The following is a 24,696-nucleotide window of genomic DNA, read 5'->3' as shown; positions in this document are numbered from 1 at the left end:
CGATCCTCTAGGGGATGGGGAGCCAGTGGAGGCGAGCGAGGGTGGGAGTGATGTGGTCCTGGTGCGGGACAGTACACGAGCTGCAGAGTTCTGAATGACCTGCAGTGTGGAGGGAGGTGCCGGGAAGGCCGGCGAGGAGAAAGTTCCCATAGTCCAGCCTTGAGGTGATAAAGGCATGGACCAGAGTTTCAGCAGCGTGAGGGGTGAGGTAATGCCGTAGTCTGGCGATGTTCCGGAGGCGATGGAAGGCGGTGCCAGTTGTGGCGCGGATATGAGGGAGAAAGGACAGCTCAGGGTCGAACAGAACACCGAGGTTCCTGACTGGCTTTGAGAAGTAAGGAGGTGATGCTGAATTTATACAAAATCTTTATGGAGTATTGTGTCCAATTCTGATCTCCACACTATAGGAAGAATATAGCAGCAATGGAAAGAGTACAGGGTAGGTTTACAAGGATGATACTGCAGGTTACTGCTAACAGGATAGACTGGACTAGTTAGACCTTTTTCTGCTAGAGGAGAAATTTAAGGTGGGACCTAATAGAAGTGTTTAAAATTATAAAAGCGTTTGATAAGGGCAGCGATCAACAAAGAGACTAAGTATCATCACCTCTACCTGTAACGGTTAATCTTTTTTGTTCTAGCTCCTGTATCAAAGACGCACTGTAAAATCTACCATCTCTATGATTATCTGTGGAGTTTATTAATTAAAAATCCAGTGGGAAACCAATGATTAATTCAGTTTCCATAATTACAAGAGTCTCGAAATTAGACCGGAACTGTGACTTCTTTGTGAGAAAGTACTCAAATCTTGTAGCATTAATATCGTCCTTGCAGGTGCCCAAGCTGAGCAAGTCAAGTTGAACTCATCCACAATCAGGGGACAGAGTTTGTGACAAGATTAAGCCAGGACAGACTGAGAGCACATGAGCTATCACGGTCCACAAATAGAAGGTAGGTTGATACCTGGTGTAGCTGAATCTTACCGAGGTTGAAGGGGTTACTGGTGGCATTGGTTGAAGCAGTGCTGCTGAGTGGGGGTGTGGTTGTAGTTGTAGTTGTGGTGGTGTCACCACTGTTCGCAGGCTGAGCCGGCTGCTCCTGAGCCCTGAGAATTAAATAAGAGTATGATTTAACTTTTTTTAAAAAAATGCATATATTATAAAATAAAGGCAGGCCTAAAATAGGGGAGGAGGAATAAAGAGTGAATGAATTCTACAGAAGTAGCTTACTGATCAAACTGTTTAGGCTTGCCATACTGTCCTGCATCAAAGATGAAGAAATACTTAAAATTATCATGTTATCAGCAAATGCTTCTGTTTTTAATCTATATTTATTGTCTCTGAATGCTCATTTTATAACTAGTGGCAACATTGAGAGGGACCCTTCAATTAAATGACATAGACAATAGCCTACATAAGGGCATAGTCTTTCACTACTCCATTTGTCAGAAAGATTCCAGTTCAAATAAAATTTGCAGAAAAACACATCATTTAAGCAGCAGATGACAATTACAAACAACCCAAAAATGTATTTGCAGTTTTCATATTCTTAACTTTTTATTTAACTGTACTTCAGCCTAATACTTCTATCTTAACATCCAAATATTGCTAGTTATTGCTTTAACTAAACTTTACCTGTTTTGAGTTTTGATGACCAGGTGAACTGTAAGTCCGTCATGTATGCCATGCTGGGCAAGCGTGTCCTGATCTTTCAGGATTTTTCCAGCAAATATCAGCACGAGCTGCTCAGGCTGTGTATTGAAACGTTTCGAGATATCTTCCTTGAACTGTTCAAAAAAGGGAGAAAAACATTGAATATTGCACAACTTCTCAGTCCCTACTGGAATGGTGCAAAGATTGAGAAAACATTGCAATCTGTTGTCCAGCAATGAATGTAAAAGACAGGAACAGGAATATACCATTACATTTTCTCCACTATTACATCTAACGGCAACTTTAATTCCATTTTCCCCCCTTTTCGCCATATAATTTATTATTATTACTTATAAAGTAACCGTCTTTCTCGCTTGAATGCCTCAATTCACGATCAATGGTTTTCTGAAACGCTCATTCTTCAAATCTTTGTGCAGAGATGTTTTTTACTGGACTACCTTTTCACTTTAGGTCTAATATTAAATTGATGTCTGTTTGTCCTGGATTCCCTAACAAGGGTGAAGAGTTATTCCTCATTTATTTTGTGTATGCTTCATTAATGGAAACACCTTGCTCAGATAATTCTTCAATCTCAAACTCCAACTAATATAACCCCAGTTCACTTAGTCTCTAATCAAAGTTAAGTCATTTCATCCCAGGAATCATCGCTCCACTTCCTCCAAAAAACCATATCCTTTCTCAGGTGGGACACCCAAACCTGTACACAATACTCCAAATTATGTCCAACCAACATTCTTACACAGCATTTTACACTACCGCCACAGCGCTGCGTTGATCTTATGTTCTGTACCTGTTATAAAGCCAAGCTTCCAATTTTTCTTCTTAACAAGAACAAGATTACGTTTGTATAGTGTCTTTCACGTCGGGAGGACGTCCTAAGGCGCTGATCTTATAATCACTTCCATACCCATGAAGAACTGAATGTGATTTACAATGACTTGTACCCTGTGAAAAACGCTAATGATATTCTTTGTTTTATACGTAGGGACAGAACGTACAACAGTAAAGCAATATGCTAAGTTCGTCCAAAACATTGGTAAGACAGCAACTGGAGCACTGCCTTCAGTTTTGGTCACCTCACTTCCAGAAGGATGTAAGGCATTGGAAGGGGTGCAGAGGAGATTTACAAAAATGAGCCCAGGGATGAGGGGTTATTGTTATGAGGAGAGACTGGATCCATTTTCATTGAGCAGAGAAGGTTTGAGAGGGATCTGATAAGAGGCATATATAATTATGAGGGATTTTGACAGGGTGAATAGGGAGAAATTATTTATACTGTTTGGAGTCAGTGACAAGGAGAAATAAATTTAATATAGCCACAAGAACAGCAAAAGAAGAGTTCAAGAGGTTTTTCGACCCATAGAATTGTTGGGATGCAGAATACCCTGCCGAATAAGGCAGTAGAGGAAGAATGCGTTGTGGGTTTCAAGAGGCAAGTAGACAAATATATGAAAGTTAGAGGCTTGAAAGTGTATGGGGATAGGGCTGGACATAAGAACATAAGAATTAGGAGCAAGAGTAGGCCATTCGGCCCCTCGAGCCTGCCCCGCCATTCAATAAGATCATAGCTGATCTATTCTAACTTCACCTACCCGCCTTATCCCCATGTCCCTTCATTCACAAGAAATCTATCAATCTCAGTCTTGAATATGTTCAAGGTCTGAGCATCTACAGCCCTTTGGGGTACAGAATTTCATAAATTCACTATCCTCTGAGTGAAGAAGTTTTTCCTCAACTTAGTGCAAAAGGGCTTACACCTAATTTTAAGGGATTGAAAGTACAATTTGAGAGCTGCTGCAGACTTAATCGGTTGAATAGCTTCCTTCTGCACTGTAAATTTCTATGATTTCTCTACACCAAGATTCTATTAAATTGATTAGGTATGACCTATTCTTTACAAAATTATGCTATCACCTGTCAACGTATATTTGTCGAGCATCTCTGATAACCCAGTTAAACTATAGTGAAGGAAGTATGGAAGCAAACTGATTCTCAGAAGCAAGTAAATGAAGCACAAAACAAGACTACCACAAAACTTTACCAAGCATTTTAGGTCAACACTACTTATCAAAGGACCTGAAAATAATTTCTTATTCTTGCATCAGAACACTATCTTAGTAGTTTTACGTAGTGTTATGACTGTATGCTCACCCGTTGTTTCCATCTCTGATCAGTCAGTTGAAATACAGTTTAAACACATTCCAATAGTCACAATTAAAATTTGATTCAGACCTTGAACATTGGTTCAGGCCCAGAACATTAGGCCAGTGCTCAGTGCAAGTGATCTAAAGCAAAGTTAAAGTGGGTCTTCAAGCAGAATTTGAAAGCGGGGTTGAAGCAGAGGGAGTCGGGGAGCAAGTTCCAAGAAGGGCAGTTTTGGTGACACTAAATTGGAGTAAGTTATGTCTCATTCAGGACTTGATGCTGCAATCTGTCAAAACAGTTGAGGGTAGAGGTAGAAAGGTCGACTGTCATCCACCTATATATTGAAGTGGACCGCATGCCTTTGGATGACGTCACTAAGGGAGAGCGTGTAAATGGTGAAAAGGATAAGTCCCTGGGAAACTCATATGACTGTACAGAAGAAGTCATCGGGCAAAATAAAATGGACACTGGGTGAAGTAGGTAATGAAACCAGGAAAGTGAATCAGGGAGAGATGGTGGAGAAGGATAGAATGGTCAACAACAACAACTTGCATTTATATAGAGCCCTTCACGCCAGATGGTGTCTTGGTGTCAAAGGCAGCTGAAATCAAAAGGACAAATAATAATCCTTACAAGGAGGCACGGAGAGCCCAAGGCACAGACAGAGATGACGGTTGTGAATTACCAAGAATGTGGGCAGCGTGGAATTCAGATTAGAGGGACACATATAAGGAATGGTAGGAGAGAAAGGAACAAAGCTGAAAGGCAGCAACTCATTGGTATAATGTTTGTGTAGCCTGAGACCTTACTATTACAGCACTAATCGAGGCACTGTAGAGGAAAGGGCAAGATTGGAGATGGGACAATAGCTTGAAATTTGGGATCAGTCCAGTGTAGGGTTTTGGAGAACCCAAGCTCATAAGTGCAAAACCAGTACAGTAACCTCCCCCACCACCACCCCCTCAGCCAGTAACGACTGCTGGAGGTTAACTGGTTACAATCATATAGTTTTTAAAAAAAACTCACATGTACTTTTATAGGGCTTTTTATTAAGCAGATATACTGTGCTAGGAAAAGGATTATGCCACTCAATTGAAGATTGTGCCATCTCTCAGTTGACTAACCTCTTCAATTTCTTGTATGCAAATTATTCACGAAGAATGTACAGCACAAAAACAGGCCACTCGGCCAAACCAGTCCATACTGATGTTTATAACCCACACAAATCTTCCTCCATTCCTTACTCTCTCCCATACCTTCTATTCCCTTCTCCTTCATGTGAAGTTCTAGCTTCCTCTTAAATGCATCTATACTAACGTTATGTTAGCAGTCTCTTATAACCTTAAGTATTATATATAGCAATTGCCCACAATGCATCCTATGTGATTCCAGGACAGAGATCAGGTTAGATCCTTGGCCTGGGATTGCAAATGTTAATACCTGAAAGTGACTTGGTAAAGTTTTTGATAAAATGCCTAGTTCTGTAATATTAAGGTTTCAGGGCACAAAAAATATATACTAACATTAGAACAGCATAAATACAAGAGACATTGTTAATATTTTCATATAGAAGGATTAAGGTAGTAGCCTGGCTCAGTTGATAGCCCTCTTGTCTCTGAGTCTGAAGGTTGTGGGTTCAAGCCTCAAATTGTGACTTTAGGTTCATTGTGTAGGCTGATACTCCAGGGCAATCCTGAGGAAGGTGTCATTGTTGGAGGTGCCGTTCTTCAGATGAGACATTAAACTAAGGTCCCGACTATTTGTTTTCAAAAAGTAAAAGGAGTTTTCCCTGGTGCCCAAACCAAGAATCCTCCAGATAAAATTCGTCATTCACTTCACGGCTGTTTGTGGGATATTGAGGTACACCCCTATCTGCACTCATGCTCTGGAACTCCATCCCGCAGTCCCTCCATCTCGCCTCCTCCCTCGCCGCCTTCAAGACCCTAGTCTTCGACCGTGCTTTCGATTTCCCTGCTTCCCCCCCCCCCCCCCACCCCGCCCTCACCCTGACCCTCAGCTCAGGTCCATAACTCTTTCTGTCCAGCGTCTTGGGACGTCCTGCCGACGTGAAAGGCTCTATACAAATGTAGTTTTGTTGTTGTACACAAATTGGCTGCAGAGGTTTGGCTCAATTCTGACATTCCGTTGCCAGACATGTCACCTTGAAACCAGTTCAACTCCAAGGCATTCCCTTAAGTTTACATATGCCCAACTCTTCTATTCCCTTCCTGTCTGCATTGCCCGAATGATTATGTGTGGGACTAGCTCTTTGACTGCATTTAAAACCATCTGTATGTTACACAATATTAATGTAATTAAAACAGAAAAGCAAACATGGATTACTTACATATTGGATTACATCATATTACATAGTTGCACATAGCTGTTCAGATGTCAAGGTAAGAGGGCAAAGTTTGAGCGGTTTATAAAGTTGCCTGAGCCATAATATTGTATTGTACAGATTTCCCTCTACTATTGGAAGCATTTACCAAATGCTAAACTCAAAGCACAACAGGTGTCAACTTAAAGTGTACCCTGCAAAACTCAATTGAATTTATTCAAATAAATTACTCCGGCTTTGCAAAGATTGCTAAAACATTATAACCCAGTATTGGAAGTGGAAATACTTTGTGAAAAAGGAGCACTCTCTCAAAGGTATTCATCTTTGTGTGTTTTGCAGTATGTGGTATAATACTATTTTCTACCACTTTCCTCCGGTTTTGTTCCTAAAGTGTACAGTTTACAGAATTATGACCTTTCCAGTGACAATGGGGGCAGCAGCACATGATGCAAACAGAAGCTGAGGTGTACTTTTGTTTTGCTGTGTGCTGCCCAGGATATTCTCTGTTTGGCTTTCAATATAATACTCACAGTCCACCATACTGTATTTTGTGTAAAAAGTTATTTGAAGATTGCTTCATCAGTAAGTCATATTGGGCATGTACATTGTAGGATATCCCTTTAAGAAATAAAGGGCAATTAAGAAGGAGCTAAGGAGATATGAACAGGAAGTATAACAGATTCTGGGAAGGTATTTGGGGTGGGTGGGTGGATGGATGGTTGGACTATTAGATTGTTGTGAGCTGAGAATAAAGGAATTACTAAATACATCAGTGTTATGGATTGAGAATCACTACAAAAATGATATGATATATATGGATTGAAGGTGAAAGATAACGTGGTATCCAACTATTATTATTTTAAACTGAAAGCAAAACTGGAGGGGTAGTTTTGCTGAAACTTATTTTCTGACAAATATAGCAAGCAAGGCTAAACAATTGCAATTGTATTTCTGTGTACCCCAATATGGTGTCAGCCTGGCTCAGTTGGCGGGACTCTCACCTGGAAGTCAGCAGTTTGTGAGTTGAAGCCCCACATCAGTATTTTGAGGTCACAGTCCAGTCAGACATTCCAGTGTAGCGTCACAATACAAATTTACATTTACATACTCTTTCACCTCTGGACAATGTCTCGAAGCACCTTCACGGGCCTTAGATGTGGTAAAGACGATTAAAAGTGTGGTCAAAGGGGTATGATTTGAAACAAGCCTTGAAAGAGGTAGGGAGGGAGAAAGCAGGAGGGATTCCATTCAATAGAACGGGGCAGAATGGTTGAAAGCCCGTCTGCTGATGATGGGGTAGGGGGTATAAAGCAGACTGCTGCTCGTTGGGTGAAAGGAGCAGCCAGGATGGTAGAGTTGAAGAAGGTCGCGTGGGCAGGCAGGCCTTGGAGAGATTTAAAATTGAGAACAGGGATTTTGAACTTGATCCACTGGGGGATTCTCAGTAGTAAGTGAACTTCAAATTTAACTGGAAGATTGGCTGAGGTTAAATACATTGCCTATAGCACAGGTGTGGTATAAATATTCCCCAAGCAGATTTCTGAGCTTTTTAAAGCAACAAGATGAGCATTTACACCACCTGAGCCCTGTTCATAACACTATTGGCAAGTGTCAATCAGCAAACCAACATGGTTTAGTTGCGGCACACAGTTTCAAATACTTCAGCTCCAAAAGTCTCAACAGCACTCACCCATTTGAACATATTCTAACTGTAAACTCACTTTCAAAAGGAAATTGTGAGACAGTATGCAGTGACTTGATCTATTCTGTTGCAAAAAATTCAATAACCAGACAATAATTGCAAATTCCAAAACATCTAAGAGAAAAACAGTTATACAGCTATAGCATATTCCCAACTCATTCTAACTACCCTAACATCTATCAGAAATAAGAAACTTCCTTCTCCCTGTAAAGTTAAACACACAGTCACTACAGTTCACCATAAATTCCTGTTAAGCACTTTGAAACATTTTGAGTGTGATAAGGTGCTATACTGAACGCAAGGATTATTATAAAGTATGCATCCATGGTATACATACTTACATTTTTGATCTCTGCTAACAAAATAAAATCAGATCATCTTTCTTTTCCCAACCTACCCCACCTGACAAAATACACCATATTGTAATCAGACACTGTAATTCACACGATCGTGTACAAAATATACAAGTCACACCACTTCACAGGATTTCCATTGAAGCGCTTTGATATGTCTCGACTACATAATAATAGTCCCACCAAAAACAATAATAAATTGGTCATTTTCAATCTACGACTGTTTGTGGGACATTGCTGTGCGCAATTGGCTGCCGCGTTCGCCCACAAATATACAGTCAATTCACTTTACAGTGTGTTCTGTGAAGCGCTTTGGGACGCCCTCCCGACGTGAAAAGCGCTATATCAAATGCAAGGATTATTATTATTATTATTATGATAAGGTGCTGTATCAAATGCAAGGATTATTATTTACAGATTCAAGAAAGTTAGTGATGTATCTGCATAGTATCCTACGCATTTCAAACAGGTTCTTGTGTCAGGCTGTCTCTAACTGTGTGTGTGTGTTCGTCAGGCTCTCTGGCTCTGTGTGTGTGTATGTGAGGCTCTGTCTTTATTTATCTGGGTGTGCATGTCTTAAGTTCTCTCTGGCTCTGTCAGCTTGTGTGTGGCGTCTCTCTCTCTGGCTCTACATTTTTGTTTTGTGTCACGCTCTCTCTAGCTGAGTGTGTATGCGAGAGGCTCTTTCTGGCTGTGTGTGTGTGTGTGTGTGTGAGGCTCTCTCTGGCTGTGTGTGCATGTGAGGCTCTTTCTGGCTGTGTGTGTGTGAGCCTCTCTCTGGCTATGTGTGTGTGTGAGCCTCTCTGGCTGTGTGTGCGTGTCACTGGCTGTGTGTGTGCGTGTCTCTCTGGCTGTGTGTGCGTGCGTGTCTCTCTGGCTGTGTGTGTGTGAGTGAGCCTCTCTCTGGCTATGTGTGTGTGAGTGAGCCTCTCTCTGGCTATGTGTGTGTGAGTGAGCCTCTCTCTGGCTATGTGTGTGTGAGTGAGCCTCTCTCTGGCTATGTGTGTGTGAGTGAGCCTCTCTGGCTGTGTGTGCGTGTCACTGGCTGTGTGTGCGTGCGTGTCTCTCTGGCTATGTGTGTGTGAGTGAGCCTCTCTCTGGCTGTGTGTGTGTGAATGAGCCTCTCTCTGGCTATGTGTGTGTGAGTGAGCCTCTCTGGCTGTGTGTGCGTGTCACTGGCTGTGTGTGTGTGAGGGCTCTCTCTGGCTGTGTATGTGAGTGAGCCTCTCTCTGGCTATGTGTGTGTGAGTGAGCCTCTCTGGCTGTGTGTGCGTGTCACTGGCTGTGTGTGTGTGAGGGCTCTCCCTGGCTGTGTGTGCGTGTGAGAGGCTCTCACTGGCTGTGTGTGCGCGGCTCTCCCTGGCTGTGTGTGTGTGAGACTCTCCCTGGCTGTGTGTGTGTGAGGCTCTCCCTGGCTGTGTATGTGTGAGGCTATCCCTGGCTGTGTATGTGAGAGGCTCTCCCTGGCTGTGTGTGTGTGAGAGGCTCTCCCTGGCTGTGTGTGTGTGAGACTCTCCCTGGCTGTGTGTGTGTGAGGCTCTCCCTGGCTGTGTGTGTGTGTGAGGCTCTCCCTGGCTGTGTGTGTGTGTGAGGCTCTCCATGGCTGTGTGTGTGTGAGGCTCTCTCTGGCTGTGTATGTGTGAGGCTCTCCCTGGGTGTGTGTGTGTGTGAGGCTCTCTCTGGCTGTGTATTTGTGAGGCTCTCTCTGGCTGTGTGTGTGTGAGGCTCTCTCTGGCTGTGTGTGTGAGGCTCTCCCTGGCTGTGTGTGAGGCTCTCCCTGGCTGTGTGTGTGTGTGTGTGTGAGAGGCTCTCACTGGCTGTGTGTGTGTGTGAGAGGCTCTCACTGGCTGTGTATGTGTGAGGCTCTCCCTGGCTGTGTATGTGTGTGAGACTCTCCCTGGCTGTGTGTGAGGCTCTCCCTGGCTGTGTGTGTGTGAGAGGCTCTCCATGGCTGTGTGTGTGAGGCTCTCTCTGGCTGTGTGTGTGAGTCTCTCCCTGGCTGTGTGTGCGCGGCTCTCCCTGGCTGTGTGCGCGGCTCTCCCTGGCTGTGTGAGAGGCTCTCCCTGGCTGTGTGTGAGGCTCTCCCTGGCTGTGTGTGAGGCTCTCCCTGGCTGTGTGTGAGGCTCTCTCTGGCTGTGTGTGTGTGCGCGGCTCTCACTGGCTGTGTATGTGCGAGGCTCTCTCTGGCTGTGTATGTGCGCGGCTCTCTCTGGCTGTGTATGTGCGAGGCTCTCTCTGGCTGTGTATGTGCGAGGCTCTCTCTGGCTGTGTATGTGTGTGAGGCTCTCCCTGGCTGTGTGTGAGGCTCTCTCTGGCTGTGTGTGTGTGCGCGGCTCTCACTGGCTGTGTATGTGCGAGGCTCTCTCTGGCTGTGTATGTGCGCGGCTCTCTCTGGCTGTGTATGTGCGAGGCTCTCTCTGGCTGTGCGTGTGAGGGCTCTCTCTGGCTGTGTGTGTGTGTGTGAGGCTCTCACTGGCTGTGTGTGCGCGGCTCTCTCTGGCTGTGTATGTGTGAGGCTCTCCATGGCTGTGTATGTGTGTGAGGCTCTCCCTGGCTGTGTATGTGCGAGGCTCTCCCTGGCTGTGTATGTGTGTGAGGCTCTCCCTGGCTGTGTGTGTGAGGGCTCTCTCTGGCTGTGTATGTGTGTGAGGCTCTCCCTGGCTGTGTGTGTGAGGCTCTCTCTGGCTGTGTGTGTGAGGCTCTCTCTGGCTGTGTGTGAGGGCTCTCTCTGGCTGTGTATGTGCGAGGCTCTCCATGGCTGTGTGTGTGTGTGAGGGCTCTCTCTGGCTGTGCGTGTGAGGGCTCTCTCTGGCTGTGTGTGTGTGAGTGAGCCTCTCTCTGGCTGTGTGTGTGTGAGTGAGCCTCTCTCTGGCTATGTGTGTGTGAGTGAGCCTCTCTCTGGCTGTGTGTGTGTGAGTGAGCCTCTCTCTGGCTATGTGTGTGTGAGTGAGCCTCTCTGGCTGTGTGTGCGTGTCACTGGCTGTGTGTGTGTGAGGGCTCTCTCTGGCTGTGTGTGTGTGTGAGAGGCTCTCACTGGCTGTGTGTGTGTGTGAGAGGCTCTCACTGGCTGTGTGTGAGGCTCTCCCTGGCTGTGTGTGTGTGTGAGGCTCTCCCTGGCTGTGTGTGTGTGTGTGTGAGAGGCTCTCACTGGCTGTGTGTGTGTGAGAGGCTCTCCATGGCTGTGTGTGTGAGGCTCTCTCTGGCTGTGTGTGCGCGGCTCTCCCTGGCTGTGTGTGCGCAGCTCTCCCTGGCTGTGTGTGAGGGCTCTCTCTGGCTGTGTGTGAGAGGCTCTCCCTGGCTGTGTGTGCGCGGCTCTCCCTGGCTGTGTGTGAGGCTCTCCCTGGCTGTGTGTGAGGCTCTCCCTGGCTGTGTGTGCGCGGCTCTCCCTGGCTGTGTGTGAGGCTCTCTCTGGCTGTGTGTGTGTGTGCGCGGCTCTCACTGGCTGTGTATGTGCGAGGCTCTCTCTGGCTGTGTATGTGCGCGGCTCTCTCTGGCTGTGTATGTGCGAGGCTCTCTCTGGCTGTGTATGTGCGAGGCTCTCTCTGGCTGTGTGTGAGGCTCTCTCTGGCTGTGTGTGTGTGTGCGCGGCTCTCACTGGCTGTGTATGTGCGAGGCTCTCTCTGGCTGTGTATGTGCGCGGCTCTCTCTGGCTGTGTGTGAGGCTCTCTCTGGCTGTGTATGTACGAGGCTCTCTCTGGCTGTGTATGTGCGAGGCTCTCTCTGGCTGTGTATGTGTGAGGCTCTCCATAGCTGTGTATGTGTGTGAGGCTCTCCCTGGCTGTGTGTGTGTGTGAGGGCTCTCTCTGGCTGTGCGTGTGAGGGCTCTCTCTGGCTGTGTGTGTGTGTGTGAGGCTCTCACTGGCTGTGTGTGTGTGAGAGGCTCTCACTGGCTGTGTGTGCGCGGCTCTCTCTGGCTGTGTGTGTGTGAGGCTCTCTCTGGCTGTGTATTTGTGAGGCTCTCTCTGGCTGTGTGTGTGTGAGGCTCTCTCTGGCTGTGTGTGTGAGGCTCTCCCTGGCTGTGTGTGTGTGAGGCTCTCCATGGCTGTGTATGTGTGTGAGGCTCTCCATGGCTGTGTATGTGTGTGAGGCTCTCCCTGGCTGTGTATGTGCGCGGCTCTCCCTGGCTGTGTGTGTGTGTGAGGGCTCTCCCTGGCTGTGTGTGTGAGGGCTCTCTCTGGCTGTGTGTGTGTGTGAGGGCTCTCTCTGGCTGTGTGTGTGAGGGCTCTCTCTGGCTGTGTATGTGTGTGAGGGCTCTCCCTGGCTGTGTATGTGCGCGGCTCTCCCTGGCTGTGTGTGTGTGTGAGGGCTCTCCTGGCTGTGTGTGTGAGGGCTCTCTCTGGCTGTGTGTGTGTGTGAGGGCTCTCTCTGGCTGTGTGTGTGAGGGCTCTCTCTGGCTGTGTATGTGTGTGAGGGCTCTCTCTGGCTGTGTGTGTGTGTGAGGCTCTCCCTAGCTGTGTGTGTGAGGCTCTCCCTGGCTGTGTATGTGTGTGAGGCTCTCCCTGGCTGTGTATGTGCGAGGCTCTCCACGGCTGTGTATGTGTGTGAGGCTCTCCCTGGCTGTGTGTGTGAGGCTCTCCCTGGCTGTGTCTGTGAGGCTCTCCCTGGCTGTGTGTGTGAGGCTCTCTCTGGCTGTGTGTGTGAGGCTCTCTCTGGCTGTGTATGTGCGAGGCTCTCTCTGGCTGTGTATGTGCGAGACTCTCTCTGGCTGTGTATGTGCGAGGCTCTCTCTGGCTGTGTATGTGCGAGACTCCCTCTGGCTGTGTATGTGCGAGACTCTCTCTGGCTGTGTATGTGCGAGGCTCTCTCTGGCTGTGTATGTGCGAGACTCTCTCTGGCTGTGTATGTGCGAGACTCTCTCTGGCTGTGTATGTGCGAGACTCTCTCTGGCTGTGTATGTGCGAGACTCTCTCTGGCTGTATATGTGCGAGACTCTCTCTGGCTGTATATGTGCGAGACTCTCTCTGGCTGTATATGTGCAAGACTCTCTGGCTGTATGTGTGTGAGGCTCTCTCTGGCTGTGTATGTGCGAGACTCTCTCTGGCTGTATATGTGCGAGACTCTCTCTGGCTGTACGTGTGTGAGGTCTCTCTGGTTATGTGTGTGTACGTGCGTGAGACGGTCTCTTTGGTTGTGTGTGTATTAGTTTCTCTCTGGCTGTGGGTGTGTGTGAGGCTCTCTCTGGCTGTCTCTTTTTGTTTCTGGCTCAGGCCTTTTCTCTCTTTCACTGTGCGCCTGTGTTTCTCTGTCTTAGGGTGTGTGTGTGTCTGTGTGTGCATTTGCCTACATGTCGCATGTCCGCCCCACCCCCGACTGCCTAATTATATTGTCTCCCTGCCTGACTCCATATCTGAGTGCACGTCTGTCTGCCTGTCGCTGTGTGTGCGCGCGTTTCTCTGTCGGCTGACCGATGCATGTCTGTCTGTCGTCTCCCCCCTCTCTATCTGTGTCCCCTACTGCTCTTCTCTTCTCCCTACTTCTCTCCCTCTCTGTGTCCACCTCCCCCTCACGTGCTCCCTGTGCAGGCCTCCCCCTCACTCTCGCCTACACACTCTTTAATTCTCTCATTTCTCTACTCCCTCTCCTCCTTCCGATCCCTCTCCCGTCCCTCACTCCCGCTTTCTGGCTGACTCCTCTCTCTCTGTCCGTCTGCGCGTGTCTGTCTCTCTCTTCCGAATGTCTGTGTGTCTCACTCTGCGTGTTCGTCTCTCTCTAGTCTGTCTCTGTCAGCGTGTGTGTGTCTCTTCCTGTCTGTCTGTGTCTCTTTGTCTGTATGTGTGTGTGCCTTTCTCTGTCAGCGCGCGTGTGTTTCTCTCTCCGTTCGTCTCTCTCTCCCTTTCTGCACTCACCTCTCTGATGTTCCCCTCTCCACATTCACCTCACTAATATCCCTCTCTCTCTAGACTGACCACTCTGATGTTACTCTCCCTCTGCTCTCACGTCTCTGATGTCACTCTTACTCTCTCTCTGCCCGTCTCTGTGTGCGCGTGAGATTCTCTCTGTGTCGGCCTACCTGATTCATGTCTGTCTCTGTCCAATATAAGATATACAGTCAATTCACTTCAGTGTATTCTGTGAAGCGCTTTGGGACGTCTCGAAGACTCGATAAGGCACTATATCAAATGCAAGCATTATTTATTATTATATTACTCGCTCTGCACACACCTCCCTGATGTTACTCTCTCTCGCTCCATTCAAATTTCCAAGACTGAGGTGGATATTCGTTAGGTAAGGGCACCAAGGGATATGGGGGCCCGGGGAGGGAAGTGGGGTTGAGGTAAAGATAACCCACAATCTTACAGAATGACAAAACAGGCTTGAGGGGCTGAATGACCCACTCCTGTTCCTATGTTCCCTCTGATATTACTCTCTATATCTCTCTGATATTACTCTCTCTCTGCACACTCACCTCCCTGATGATACTCTCTGCACTCACGTCTCTTGATATTACTCCCTGACGTTACTCTGTGCAGTCATATCGCTGATGTTGCTCTGCACTCATCTCGCCGATGTTACACTCTGATGTTATACGATCACCTCCCTGATGTTACTCTCTATATCTCTCTCCCTAATGTTACTCTCTCTCCAATGTTACACACCAACCTCCCTGATATTACTCTCTCTCTATCTCCCTGATGTTACTCTCTCTCTATCTCCCTGACGTTACTCTCTCTCTATCTCCCCAATGGCAGACACTCAACTCCCTGATGTTACTCTCTCTCTATCTCCCTGACGTTACTCTCTCTATCTCCGGGATGTTACTCTCTCTCTATCTCCCTGATGTTACTCTCTCTCTATCTCCCTGATGTTACTCTGTGTCTATCTCCGTGATGGCAGACACTCACCTCCCTGATGTTACTCTCTCTCTACCTCCCTGATGGCAGACACTCACATCACTGATGTTACTCTCTCTATATCTCCCTGATGTTACTCTCTCTCTATCTCCTTGATGTTACTCTCATTCTCTATCTCCCTGATGTTACTCTCTCCCTATCTCCCTGATGTTACTCTCTCTCTATCTCCGGGATGTTACTCTCTCTCTATCTCCTTGATGTTACCCTCATTCTCTATCTCCCTGATGTTACTCTCTCTCTATCTCCCTGATGTTACTCTCTCTCTATCTCCGGGATGTTACTCTCTCTCTATCTCCCTGATGGCAGACACTCAACTCCCTGATGTTACTCTCTCTCTATCTCCCTGACGTTAATCTCTCTCTATCTCCCTGACGGCAGACACTCACCGCCCTGATGTTACTCTCTCTCTATTTCCCTGACGGCAGACAAATACCTCCCTGAAGTTACTCTCTCTATCTCCCTGATGTTACTCTCTCTCTATCGCTCTGATGGCAGACACTCACATCACTGATGTTACTCTCTCTCTATCTCTCTGATGGCAGACACTCACCTCCCTCATGTTACTCTCTCTCTATCTCACTGATGTTACTCTCATTCTCTATCTCCCTGATGTTACCCTCATTCTCTATCTCCCTGATGTTACTCTCTCTCTATCTCCCTGATGTTACTCTCTCTATCTCCGGGATGTTACTCTCTCTCTATCTCCCTGATGGCAGACACTCACCGCCCTGATGTTACTCTCTCTCTATCTCCCTGACGCTACTCTCTCTCTATCTCCCTGATGGCAGACACTCACCTCCCTCATGTTACTCTCTCTCTATCTCCCTGATGTTACTCTCTCTATCTCCGGGATGTTACTCTCTCTCTATCTCCCTGATGGCAGACACTCACCTCCCTGATGTTACTCTCTATCTCTCTGATGGCACACTCACATCACTGATGCTACTCTCTCTCTATCTCCCTCATGTTACTCTCTCTCTATCTCCCTGATGTTACCCTCATTCTCTATCTCCCTGATGTTACTCTCTCTATATCTCCCTGACGGCAGACACTCACATCACTGATGTTACTCTCTCTCTATCTCCCTGATGTTACTCTCTCTATCTCCGGGATGTTACTCTCTCTCTATCTCCCTGATGGCAGACACTCACCTCCCTGATGTTACTCTCTCTCTATCTCCCTGATGTTACTCTCTCTCTATCTCCCTGACGGCAGACACTCACCTCCCTGATGTTACTCTCTCTCTATCTCCCTGACGGCAGACACTCACCTCCCTGATGGTACTCTCTCTCTATCTCCCTGATGTTACTCTCTCTCTATCTCCCTGACGGCAGACACTCACCGCCCTGATGTTACTCTCTCTCTATTTCCCTGACGGCAGACAAATACCTCCCTGAAGTTACTCTCTCTATCTCCCTGATGTTACTCTCTATCGCTCTGATGGCAGACACTCACATCACTGATGTTACTCTCTCTCTATCTCTCTGATGGCAGACACTCACCTCCCTCATGTTACTCTCATTCTCTATCTCCCTGATGTTACTCTCTCTCTATCTCCCTGACGGCAGACACTCACATCACTGATGTTACTCTCTCTCTATCTCCCTGATGTTACTCTCTCTATCTCCGGGATGTTACTCTCTCTCTATCTCCCTGATGGCAGACATTAACCTCCCTGATGTTACTCTCTCTCTATCTCCCTGACGCTACTCTCTCTCTATCTCCCCAATGGCAGACACTCACCTCCCTCATGTTACTCGCTCTCTATCTCACTGATGTTACCCTCATTCTCTATCTCCCTGATGTTACCCTCATTCTCTATCTCCCTGATGTTACTCTCTCTATATCTCCCTGACGGCAGACACTCACATCACTGATGTTACTCTCTCTCTATCTCCCTGATGTTACCCTCATTCTCTATCTCCCTGATGTTACTCTCTCTATATCTCCCTGACGGCAGACACTCACATCACTGATGTTACTCTCTCTCTATCTCCCTGATGTTACTCTCTCTATCTCCGGGATGTTACTCTCTCTCTATCTCTCTGATGGCAGACACTCACATCACTGATGTTACTCTCTCTCTATCTCCCTGATGGCAGACACTCACCTCCCTCATGTTACTCTCTCTCTATCTCACTGATGTTACTCTCATTCTCTATCTCCCTGATGTTACCCTCATTCTCTATCTCCCTGATGTTACTCTCTCTATATCTCCCTGATGTTACTCTCTCTCTATCTCCCTGATGTTACTCTCTCTCTATCTCCCTGACGGCAGACACTCACATCACTGATGTTACTCTCTCTCTATCTCCCTGATGTTACTCTCTCTATCTCCGGGATGTTACTCTCTCTCTCTATCTCCCCAATGGCAGACACTCAACTCCCTGATGTTACTCTCTCTATATCTCCCTGATGTTACTCTCTCTATATCTCCCTGATGTTACTCTCTCTCTATCTCCCTGACGGCAGACACTCACCTCCCTCATGTTACTCTCTGTGTCCCTGAGGGCACACACTGACCTCCCTGATGTTACTCTCTGTGTCCCTGAGGGCACACACTGACCTCCCTGATGTTACTCTGTGTCCCTGAGGGCACACACTGACCTCCCTGATGTTACTCTCCGGCCCTGAGGGCACACACTGACCTCCCTGGTGTTACTCTCTCTCTGTGTCCCTGAGGGCACACACTGACCTCCCTGATGTTACTCTCCGGCCCTGAGGGCACACACTGACCTCCCTGATGTTACTCTCTGTGTCCCTGAGGGCACACACTGATCTCCCTGATGTTACTCTCTGTGTCCCTGAGGGCACACACTGACCTCCCTGATGTTACTCTCCGGCCCTGAGGGCACACACTGACCTCCCTGATGTTACTCTCTGTGTCCCTGAGGGCACACACTGACCTCCCTGATGTTACTCTCTGTGTCCGAGGGCACACACTGACCTCCCTGATGTTACTCTCGGGCTCCGAGGGCACACACTGACCTCCCTGATGTTACTCTCTGTGTCCCTGAGGGCACACACTGACCTCCCTGATGTTACTCTCTGTGTCCGAGGGCACACATTGACCTCCCTGATGTTACTCTCCGGCCCTGAGGGCACACACTGACCTCCCTGATGTTACTCTCCGGCCCTGAGGGCACACACTGACCTCCCTGATGTTACTCTCCGGCCCTGAGGGCACACACTGACCTCCCTGATGTTACTCTCTGTGTCCCTGAGGGCACACACTGACCTCCCTGATGTTACTCTCTGGCCCTGAGGGCACACACTGACCTCCCTGATGTTACTCTCCGGCCCTGAGGGCACACACTGACCTCCCTGATGTTACTCTCCGGCCCTGAGGGCACACACTGACCTCCCTGATGTTACTCTCTGTGTCCGAGGGCACACACTGACCTCCCTGATGTTACTCTCCGGCCCTGAGGGCACACACTGACCTCCCTGATGTTACTCTCCGGCCCTGAGGGCACACACTGACCTCCCTGATGTTACTCTCTGTGTCCTGAGGGCACACACTGACCTCCCTGATGTTACTCTCGGCCCTGAGGGCACACACTGACCTCCCTGATGTTACTCTCCGGCCCTGAGGGCACACACTGACCTCCCTGATGTTACTCTCCGGCCCTGAGGGCACACACTGACCTCCCTGATGTTACTCTCGGGTCCGAGCTCGAACTCCTCTTTGTCCTTCGGCGTCTTGACGGTGACCCGGATGGTTCTGGTGGCCGCGCTCTCCGCCATCGCCGCTCCCAGTCAGTCAGTCAGTCAGTCAGTCACTCCCCTCCCTCACTCCCTGTCGCTGACCGACCGACTCGGCCGCTCTCGGTGCTGCCGGGCCGGGCCGGGCCGGGGCGGGGCGGAGCCTGTGCTGGTGTGTGCTGCCCTGGGCTGGCAGTGGGGCCTGGGCTGGGGCGGCCTCGCTCGCACAGGCCGTCCCTCCTCGCTCTCGTGTCACTCGTCAGTCGGTCACTCGGTCGGTCGGTCGGTCGGTCAGAGCTTCCTCATCGCCCCGCCGCACTGTGTGGGTAATCCGCGCAGCCGCCGGTGCCCACCCACGAGCGATCTGTTTGTAATACAAAATGGTCACCCTTTTTGCCGGTTATTTACACGCCCCTCCCGCTCGGTTCGGCGTTCAATAAAAAAAAACGATCGGTTGTCTTTATCGGCGTTTGATAAAGGCACTGATTTTTTTTTTTACCGTCGACGGTTTCGCTCGCGCGCTCCGCCTCCGCCCCTCTCTGTCTCTGTCTCTCTCTGTCGCCCGTTTTTTTTTCGGTGTAAAAACGCAGGCGGCGGATAAAGGGATGACGTAGATTAGGAGGGAAGTTGCTAGAAGCCAAACTTTGCCTCTCGCCAACGCCGCTCTCTCTCTCTCTCTCTCTCGCTCACCCGCCCGCCCGCCGCGCAAGCGCACCCGAAGAGAGGCCGGCGGCCGCGCACGCGCACCGAAGAGAGGGCGAGGCCGCTCCCAGCTCACTGCGCATGCTCACTGAGAGAGAGAGTGGGGGGAGGGGGCCGATGTACGCGTCAGAGCATCGAGGAGTGTGGCGGGTGGGTGGTGGCTACTGCGCATGCTCGCTGACGGGATCCGGGGAGGGGCGGGGCTGAGCGCTGCGCAGGCGCAGCGCGTACGATGGTGGTGGTGGGCTCTGCATTGTTGTCTGTCTGCTCTGAGCTGCTCCCGCTCTCTGCTCTCTCTCTGCCCTCTCCCTCTCCCCATGTGCCCGAGGAGCTCAGCAATGTCAAGACACAAAAACATGCACTGAAATCCTCCGCCCGGGGCTGAGCCTTCAAATGCATTGAGAGTGCAATTCAGTCAAACGCAAAATGGTGCTGTTGTTTGATTGCTTAAGGAGCCAAATGAGCATGTGAAGGGGGGGGGAGGGAGGGAGGGAGGGTCCGCTTGGGCTCCAAACAGATGAGGAAATATGTAACGGGGGAGGAAGGCAGCTGAGGGTTTTGCGGGGAAAGGTCTTTTTTTTTTAAGGTTGAGATGTTGCAGCGCAAGTCCAAGTTTTCAGAGAAGGGGCTGAGTGTCCTCATAGATGCTGTGACGGTCAGGCAGCAGATCCTCTTCTCCCCCGGAGGGTTCCCTGCCCAGACCCAGGCAAGGCTGAGGGCGTGGCAGGAGGTAGTCACGCTGGTCAATGGCGTGGAGAGAACCCAGAGGACCTGGGAGGAGTGCAGGAAGAAGGTCCATGACCTGAAGAAGAGCGCAAGGGTGAGTTTCTCGGGCAATCACACAGAAATGTGCAGAGCAGGAACGCGAGAGGCTGAGGTACACACTGAAGACTGCCGTGTAATGGGTGAGCGTGAGGGTAGGCGGCACACCATGGCACAGGTCTCAGGTGGCACTGAATGAACAGAGAACCAAAGCATCGACACGAGCGTCTTAATTCCTATCACACACTTGTCTTGCAGAATAAAGTGCCGTATAACAATGCGACCAGTGCTGGTCCATCGACCCAGAAGGAACTTTCACTACATGAGGAGAGGGTTTTGGAGATATTTGGGCCTGAGCCAACGATGAGAGTAGAAGAAGGGAATATTGGATTGGACTTTGAACGACGAGGTATGTAGTACCTGTAAGTAAAGATAATTTGTTTTTGGTTAAATTTTAATCGCTAAAAGTTTACAAGATGAGCAATATGATAATCTATAGAATCATAGATTTTATAGCACAGAAAATTGCCATTCAGCCCATCAAGCCTGCATTGCTGTTTTTCCTCATGTGACCCATCTAATCTGACTTTCCTGCTTGCACCACTTAACCCTTATTACTCTTTTCCCTCTTCACAACAGCGCTATGGGACATCCTCCTGACAAGGAAAGTGCTAAACCAAATCTAAGAATAATGATTATTAATATCCTTAAGTACAACAACAACAACAACAACAAGATTCCATTTATAAAGCGCCTTTCACGTCAGGAGGACGTCCCAAGGCGCTGAGAATTTAGAGAATTTAGTATTCTCTAAATAGAATAACGTTTTCTTTAGAATGAACTTTTAGTATTCTCTTTAAATAATTTATGGACTCTGCTTCAGCTGTGATTTGTGAGAGAATTTCATTCTAATCATCCTCCATGTAAAGCATTTTTTCTAAACTCCCTCTTAATTCTTTCTGTAATTCTTTTAAATATATGCTCTCTCAAAGATTCTTAAGGGACTCGATAAGATTCTGAAGGGCCCAGGTAATGTAGGGCGTGGTAAGCTGTATTATCTTGTACTGATCAGTAGAACCAGAGGACACGGCCTGCGATTGAAGGGGGTAAATTCAGAATAAATCTGCGGAAATACTACTTTAGTGAGCAAGTAGCAAACATATGGAACAGGCTCCCTCGCGAGACAGTGGAAACAGAAAGTGTTGATTCTTTCAAGAACAAATTAGATAGATTTCTGTTAGGAAATAATATCTCGGGATACAATATATAGTTTCGGACATGATGTGTGTGTGACTGCCAGGATGGTAGAAGGAGAACTGGATGGACCTGGGTCTTTTGCCTAGCAAATTCTTATGTTCTTATTGCCTAATAAAAATCAACAGTACTATATTCTGAAATGCAGTTAGGGTGTTAGCCTTCTTGACTTTAAAGGATGAAGACTTTAAAGTCACTCTTCACAACTGAAAACCATCATTCCTAGCAAAAATCTAGTGAATACAGATGGGCATGTTTTATTTCTTTTGTATCTTTACTATAAAGCATGCTTAAAACTGTACACATCTTGTACAGCATCCAACTATTGCTGGCTTAACAAAGGTCTCGAACAAGTTCAATATTGTGGGGTCGTGTAGCTCAGTTGTTAGAGCACTCGCCTCGCAAGTGAGAAATCTGGGTTCGGCTCACAGCAGGGCGAAATGTTGGGCATGGTTCCTTACTCCACACGCCTCTGTTTACCTAGCAGTAAGTAGAAACCCATCATTAGTCCATTGGTGGATTACTTTTCTGGGGGTAATAATTCATTTAAACAAAAATTGTCACTGAAACCATGACTGTTCTTGGGACACTGCTGTGCGCAATTGGCTGTCACGTTTTGCCCACAAAATATAGAGTCTTTACACTATATTTTGTGAAGCGCTTTGAGACGTCTTGAAGATGTGATAAGGCACTATATTAAATGCAAGGATTATTATATATTACCTCCTTACTTTTGAAGACCTACCTCTTTGACTGTCCCTATGGTTCCCTCCCCTCTGGCATTGATACCCACCATGATGCAGCTCTCCGAGATGCTATCCTGTGTGAAGGGCAATTTTTAAATGCAAGTTGATGTTGCATTTATGCCTTTAGATATAAAAAATATTCTCTTTGCCATTTTTTGACCTTATCTATCTAGCTGTGCTGTGACTGTTCATGAGCTTTTTACCAACACACCAAAGTAGCTGTATCTCTAACTCAAAAAACTTATTGTTTAAGGTATATTTACTTTCCTTACTCTTTGTACTAAAATAATAATAATCCTTGCATTTGATATAGGGTCTTATCACGTCGTCGAGATGTCTCATAGTGCTTCACAGAATATACTGTAAAGTGGGCGAAACGCAGCAGCCAATTGTGCATTAAAATATATTAAAATGCTTCACCTATTTGTCCATTCTCTAGCTTTTCTATGGCAGATTCAGTCTTCCACAAACTTTGGCATAATTTGCCATGTCTCCCCTCCCCGCAATTTGTATCATTAGCACCAGTTTGGGGGAAGCATAGTTTTAATATTGTTACTTCAATTCCTAAGTCCAGATCATTTATATATATAGTAAATAATCAGCGCAGAACATTGTGCAACACGATTGACTACATGTTCCCTGTGAACAAGAATTTTCCTTTTTGCAGACTTTGCTTTCTGCCCTCCAACCATCTCTATCCATGTGGGTATATTCGCCTTCATACCTACTATTATGTGACATAATCTTTGCAATATGTCTCTTGTCAAATGCTATGTCAAAATCCACATAAACCACACTTAATTTCAAAAATACTGTGTTAAGCATTACCTAACTTTCAGAAATCTATGTTGAATCAATTACCTCATGTTTGTCCAAATTCATAATCCCAGTTTTTAGTATTTAAATCCCAGATTAGGAGTTTTTTTATTTTTAAGAATGGAAAATAGGTGTGATTTAAGGTCCTTGTGCTGATTTGGTCCCTTTATTTGTTTACCAGACTTACAATTCATTTCACCCCAGCACGGAGTCATATCTGGAGGGGATGATGTCCTAGAAGAAGGAAACAGCCCTTCATCAATCTCTGATCCAAGTGAAATATCGCAACCAGCATTATCACTTGCACATTCCAGCTCAGCTATTGGCACTTTGGGTAATGTAGGAGACATGTTGGTAGCACAGCACTCAAGTGAGGGGCAGGAGTTGGACAGACAGAAAGAAAAAGCCAGTGTTTTTACATCGGCTTATCGGGATGAATCAACTCAAAGTGCTTCACAATTAATTACTGTCAAATGTGAGGAAGGTGATGAAGGTGAGGAGATACAAGTGAAGATAATCTCAGATGATGAAGATTTGGAGGATGGAGTCTCCCAAATCTACACAGGCCCACCAATGAGACAACCACAAATGAGCCGGGTGCATCTAAGATCCCTGTCTGGCAGGGCTGTGGATGAGAGGGGTATAGGTCCCCTATTTCGTAGGCAAATGTTAAGGCAGGGAGATGACACCATTCAGTTGCTGACAGACATGAGTTCAACTATACGTAGTGGTCTGGCTCCTGTGCAGCAATGTGCAGAGCAGCTTCCAGACACCATAAGACAGTTAAGGCAGGACCTTGTGAAGGCAATAAGACTTCTGCGTCGTGAGATGAGATGTGTCTGCAGGAATGTCGAGCAAAGAATGAACTCTGAGACTTGTGCAGAACAACAATCAGCTGGTGTGGACACACAGCTTGTGGTGGAGGCTATACATGGTGCCACTGCATTAGCAGCTGCAACCATGAATACTGGCATCTCCCAGGCCATAGCTAGTGCCTTTGCCACATTGAGCGAGCAGATGAATAGATCGATGGCAGCTGGCTTCCTCCAGATAGCTGAAACACAGAAGTCCATCCTCAAGCAGATAGCTGAGCAGAGGTACCAGGAGGTTGTCCGAAACCTTGGGTCATTGGGCCCACAAACCGAAGGGAGTTTCAATACAAACACACCTGCCAACGATCCCTCAACCCCTAATTTAACAACCACAGAATGCCAACAATCACACAGGGATCTGCTTTTGGACATACAACCAAGTGGTTTAGAGCTCACAGATTCTGTTGAAGCTTCAGGCAACTTTGATTCTGAGCTGTCAACCACCACACAGCCACTTTTTTCTACACTAGCGAGTTTCAGCACTGCAGGAGTAGGGTCACACAGAGGTAAAAGAAAACATCCTGCAACATTGAGGCCATTGAGCACACGCATGACCAAGAGTAAGAGGACAAGAAAGGGTAAAATGTAAGACACTCATTAGAAGTATTAAGGTGTGTTGTAAATATTTGTAAATAAAATTGTTCATTTTATACCTTTGTACGATGTTGTTTCATGTTTATGCAATCCTTTATATAAGGTTGAGGGCATTCAAACACTTTCTCATTCAATGGGAATATGGATTACGCCAGCAAACTGAACATTAATGTGCAGAAC

At 47.3% G+C, this 24,696-nt stretch overlaps 2 protein-coding genes and 2 long non-coding RNA genes across 10 annotated transcripts in view; 1 reads left to right on the top strand and 3 right to left on the bottom strand.

Moving 5' to 3' along the window:
* Positions 1–19,502, bottom strand: part of ubqln4 (ubiquilin 4) — a 30,614-nt gene extending 11,112 nt beyond the window's left edge. For 4 of the 5 annotated variants that reach the window (XM_042333469.1, XM_042333476.1, XM_042333479.1 and 1 more), the window contains exons 1-3: positions 18,714–19,502; positions 1,635–1,786; positions 984–1,105 (exon numbers count right to left, since the gene is read on the bottom strand). In XM_042333469.1, coding sequence (XP_042189403.1) covers positions 984–1,105; positions 1,635–1,786; positions 18,714–18,812 — 373 coding nt within the window. In that variant the 5' untranslated portion in view covers positions 18,813–19,502. The remainder of the gene's footprint in view (positions 1–983; positions 1,106–1,634; positions 1,787–18,713) is intronic. The other variant, XM_042333472.1, reaches the window with a different exon arrangement.
* Positions 16,199–16,373, bottom strand: LOC121848575. Its single transcript, XR_006084954.1, has 2 exons — positions 16,289–16,373; positions 16,199–16,241 (listed from the first exon to the last, which is right to left on the bottom strand). It is a non-coding gene; the product is annotated as an uncharacterized LOC121848575 (long non-coding RNA).
* On the bottom strand, positions 17,232–18,558 carry LOC121848574. 3 transcript variants are annotated; one of them, XR_006084952.1, is made up of 4 exons: positions 18,468–18,558; positions 18,138–18,426; positions 18,013–18,053; positions 17,232–17,713 (listed from the first exon to the last, which is right to left on the bottom strand). It is a non-coding gene; the product is annotated as an uncharacterized LOC121848574 (long non-coding RNA). The 3 variants fall into 3 exon arrangements; XR_006084951.1 differs by lacking the exon at positions 18,013–18,053 and adding an exon at positions 17,761–17,928 and having other exon boundaries at positions 17,232–17,631; XR_006084953.1 differs by lacking the exon at positions 18,013–18,053.
* Positions 19,503–19,712: 210 nt separating the features above from the next.
* naif1 (nuclear apoptosis inducing factor 1) lies at positions 19,713–24,572 on the top strand. The gene is made up of 3 exons (XM_007906825.2): positions 19,713–20,292; positions 20,493–20,643; positions 23,232–24,572. Exons 1-3 carry the CDS (start codon positions 20,065–20,067, stop codon positions 24,509–24,511), a joined length of 1,659 nt encoding a protein of 552 aa, XP_007905016.2. The 5' UTR covers positions 19,713–20,064; the 3' UTR covers positions 24,512–24,572.
* The last annotated feature ends 124 nt before the right edge of the window (positions 24,573–24,696 follow it).

The sequence above is a fragment of the Callorhinchus milii genome, unplaced genomic scaffold (assembly GCF_018977255.1).
Source record: "Callorhinchus milii isolate IMCB2004 unplaced genomic scaffold, IMCB_Cmil_1.0 Scaffold1, whole genome shotgun sequence".
Taxonomy (NCBI): Eukaryota; Metazoa; Chordata; class Chondrichthyes; order Chimaeriformes; family Callorhinchidae; genus Callorhinchus; species Callorhinchus milii.
This window is presented reverse-complemented; position numbering and strand designations above follow the sequence as displayed.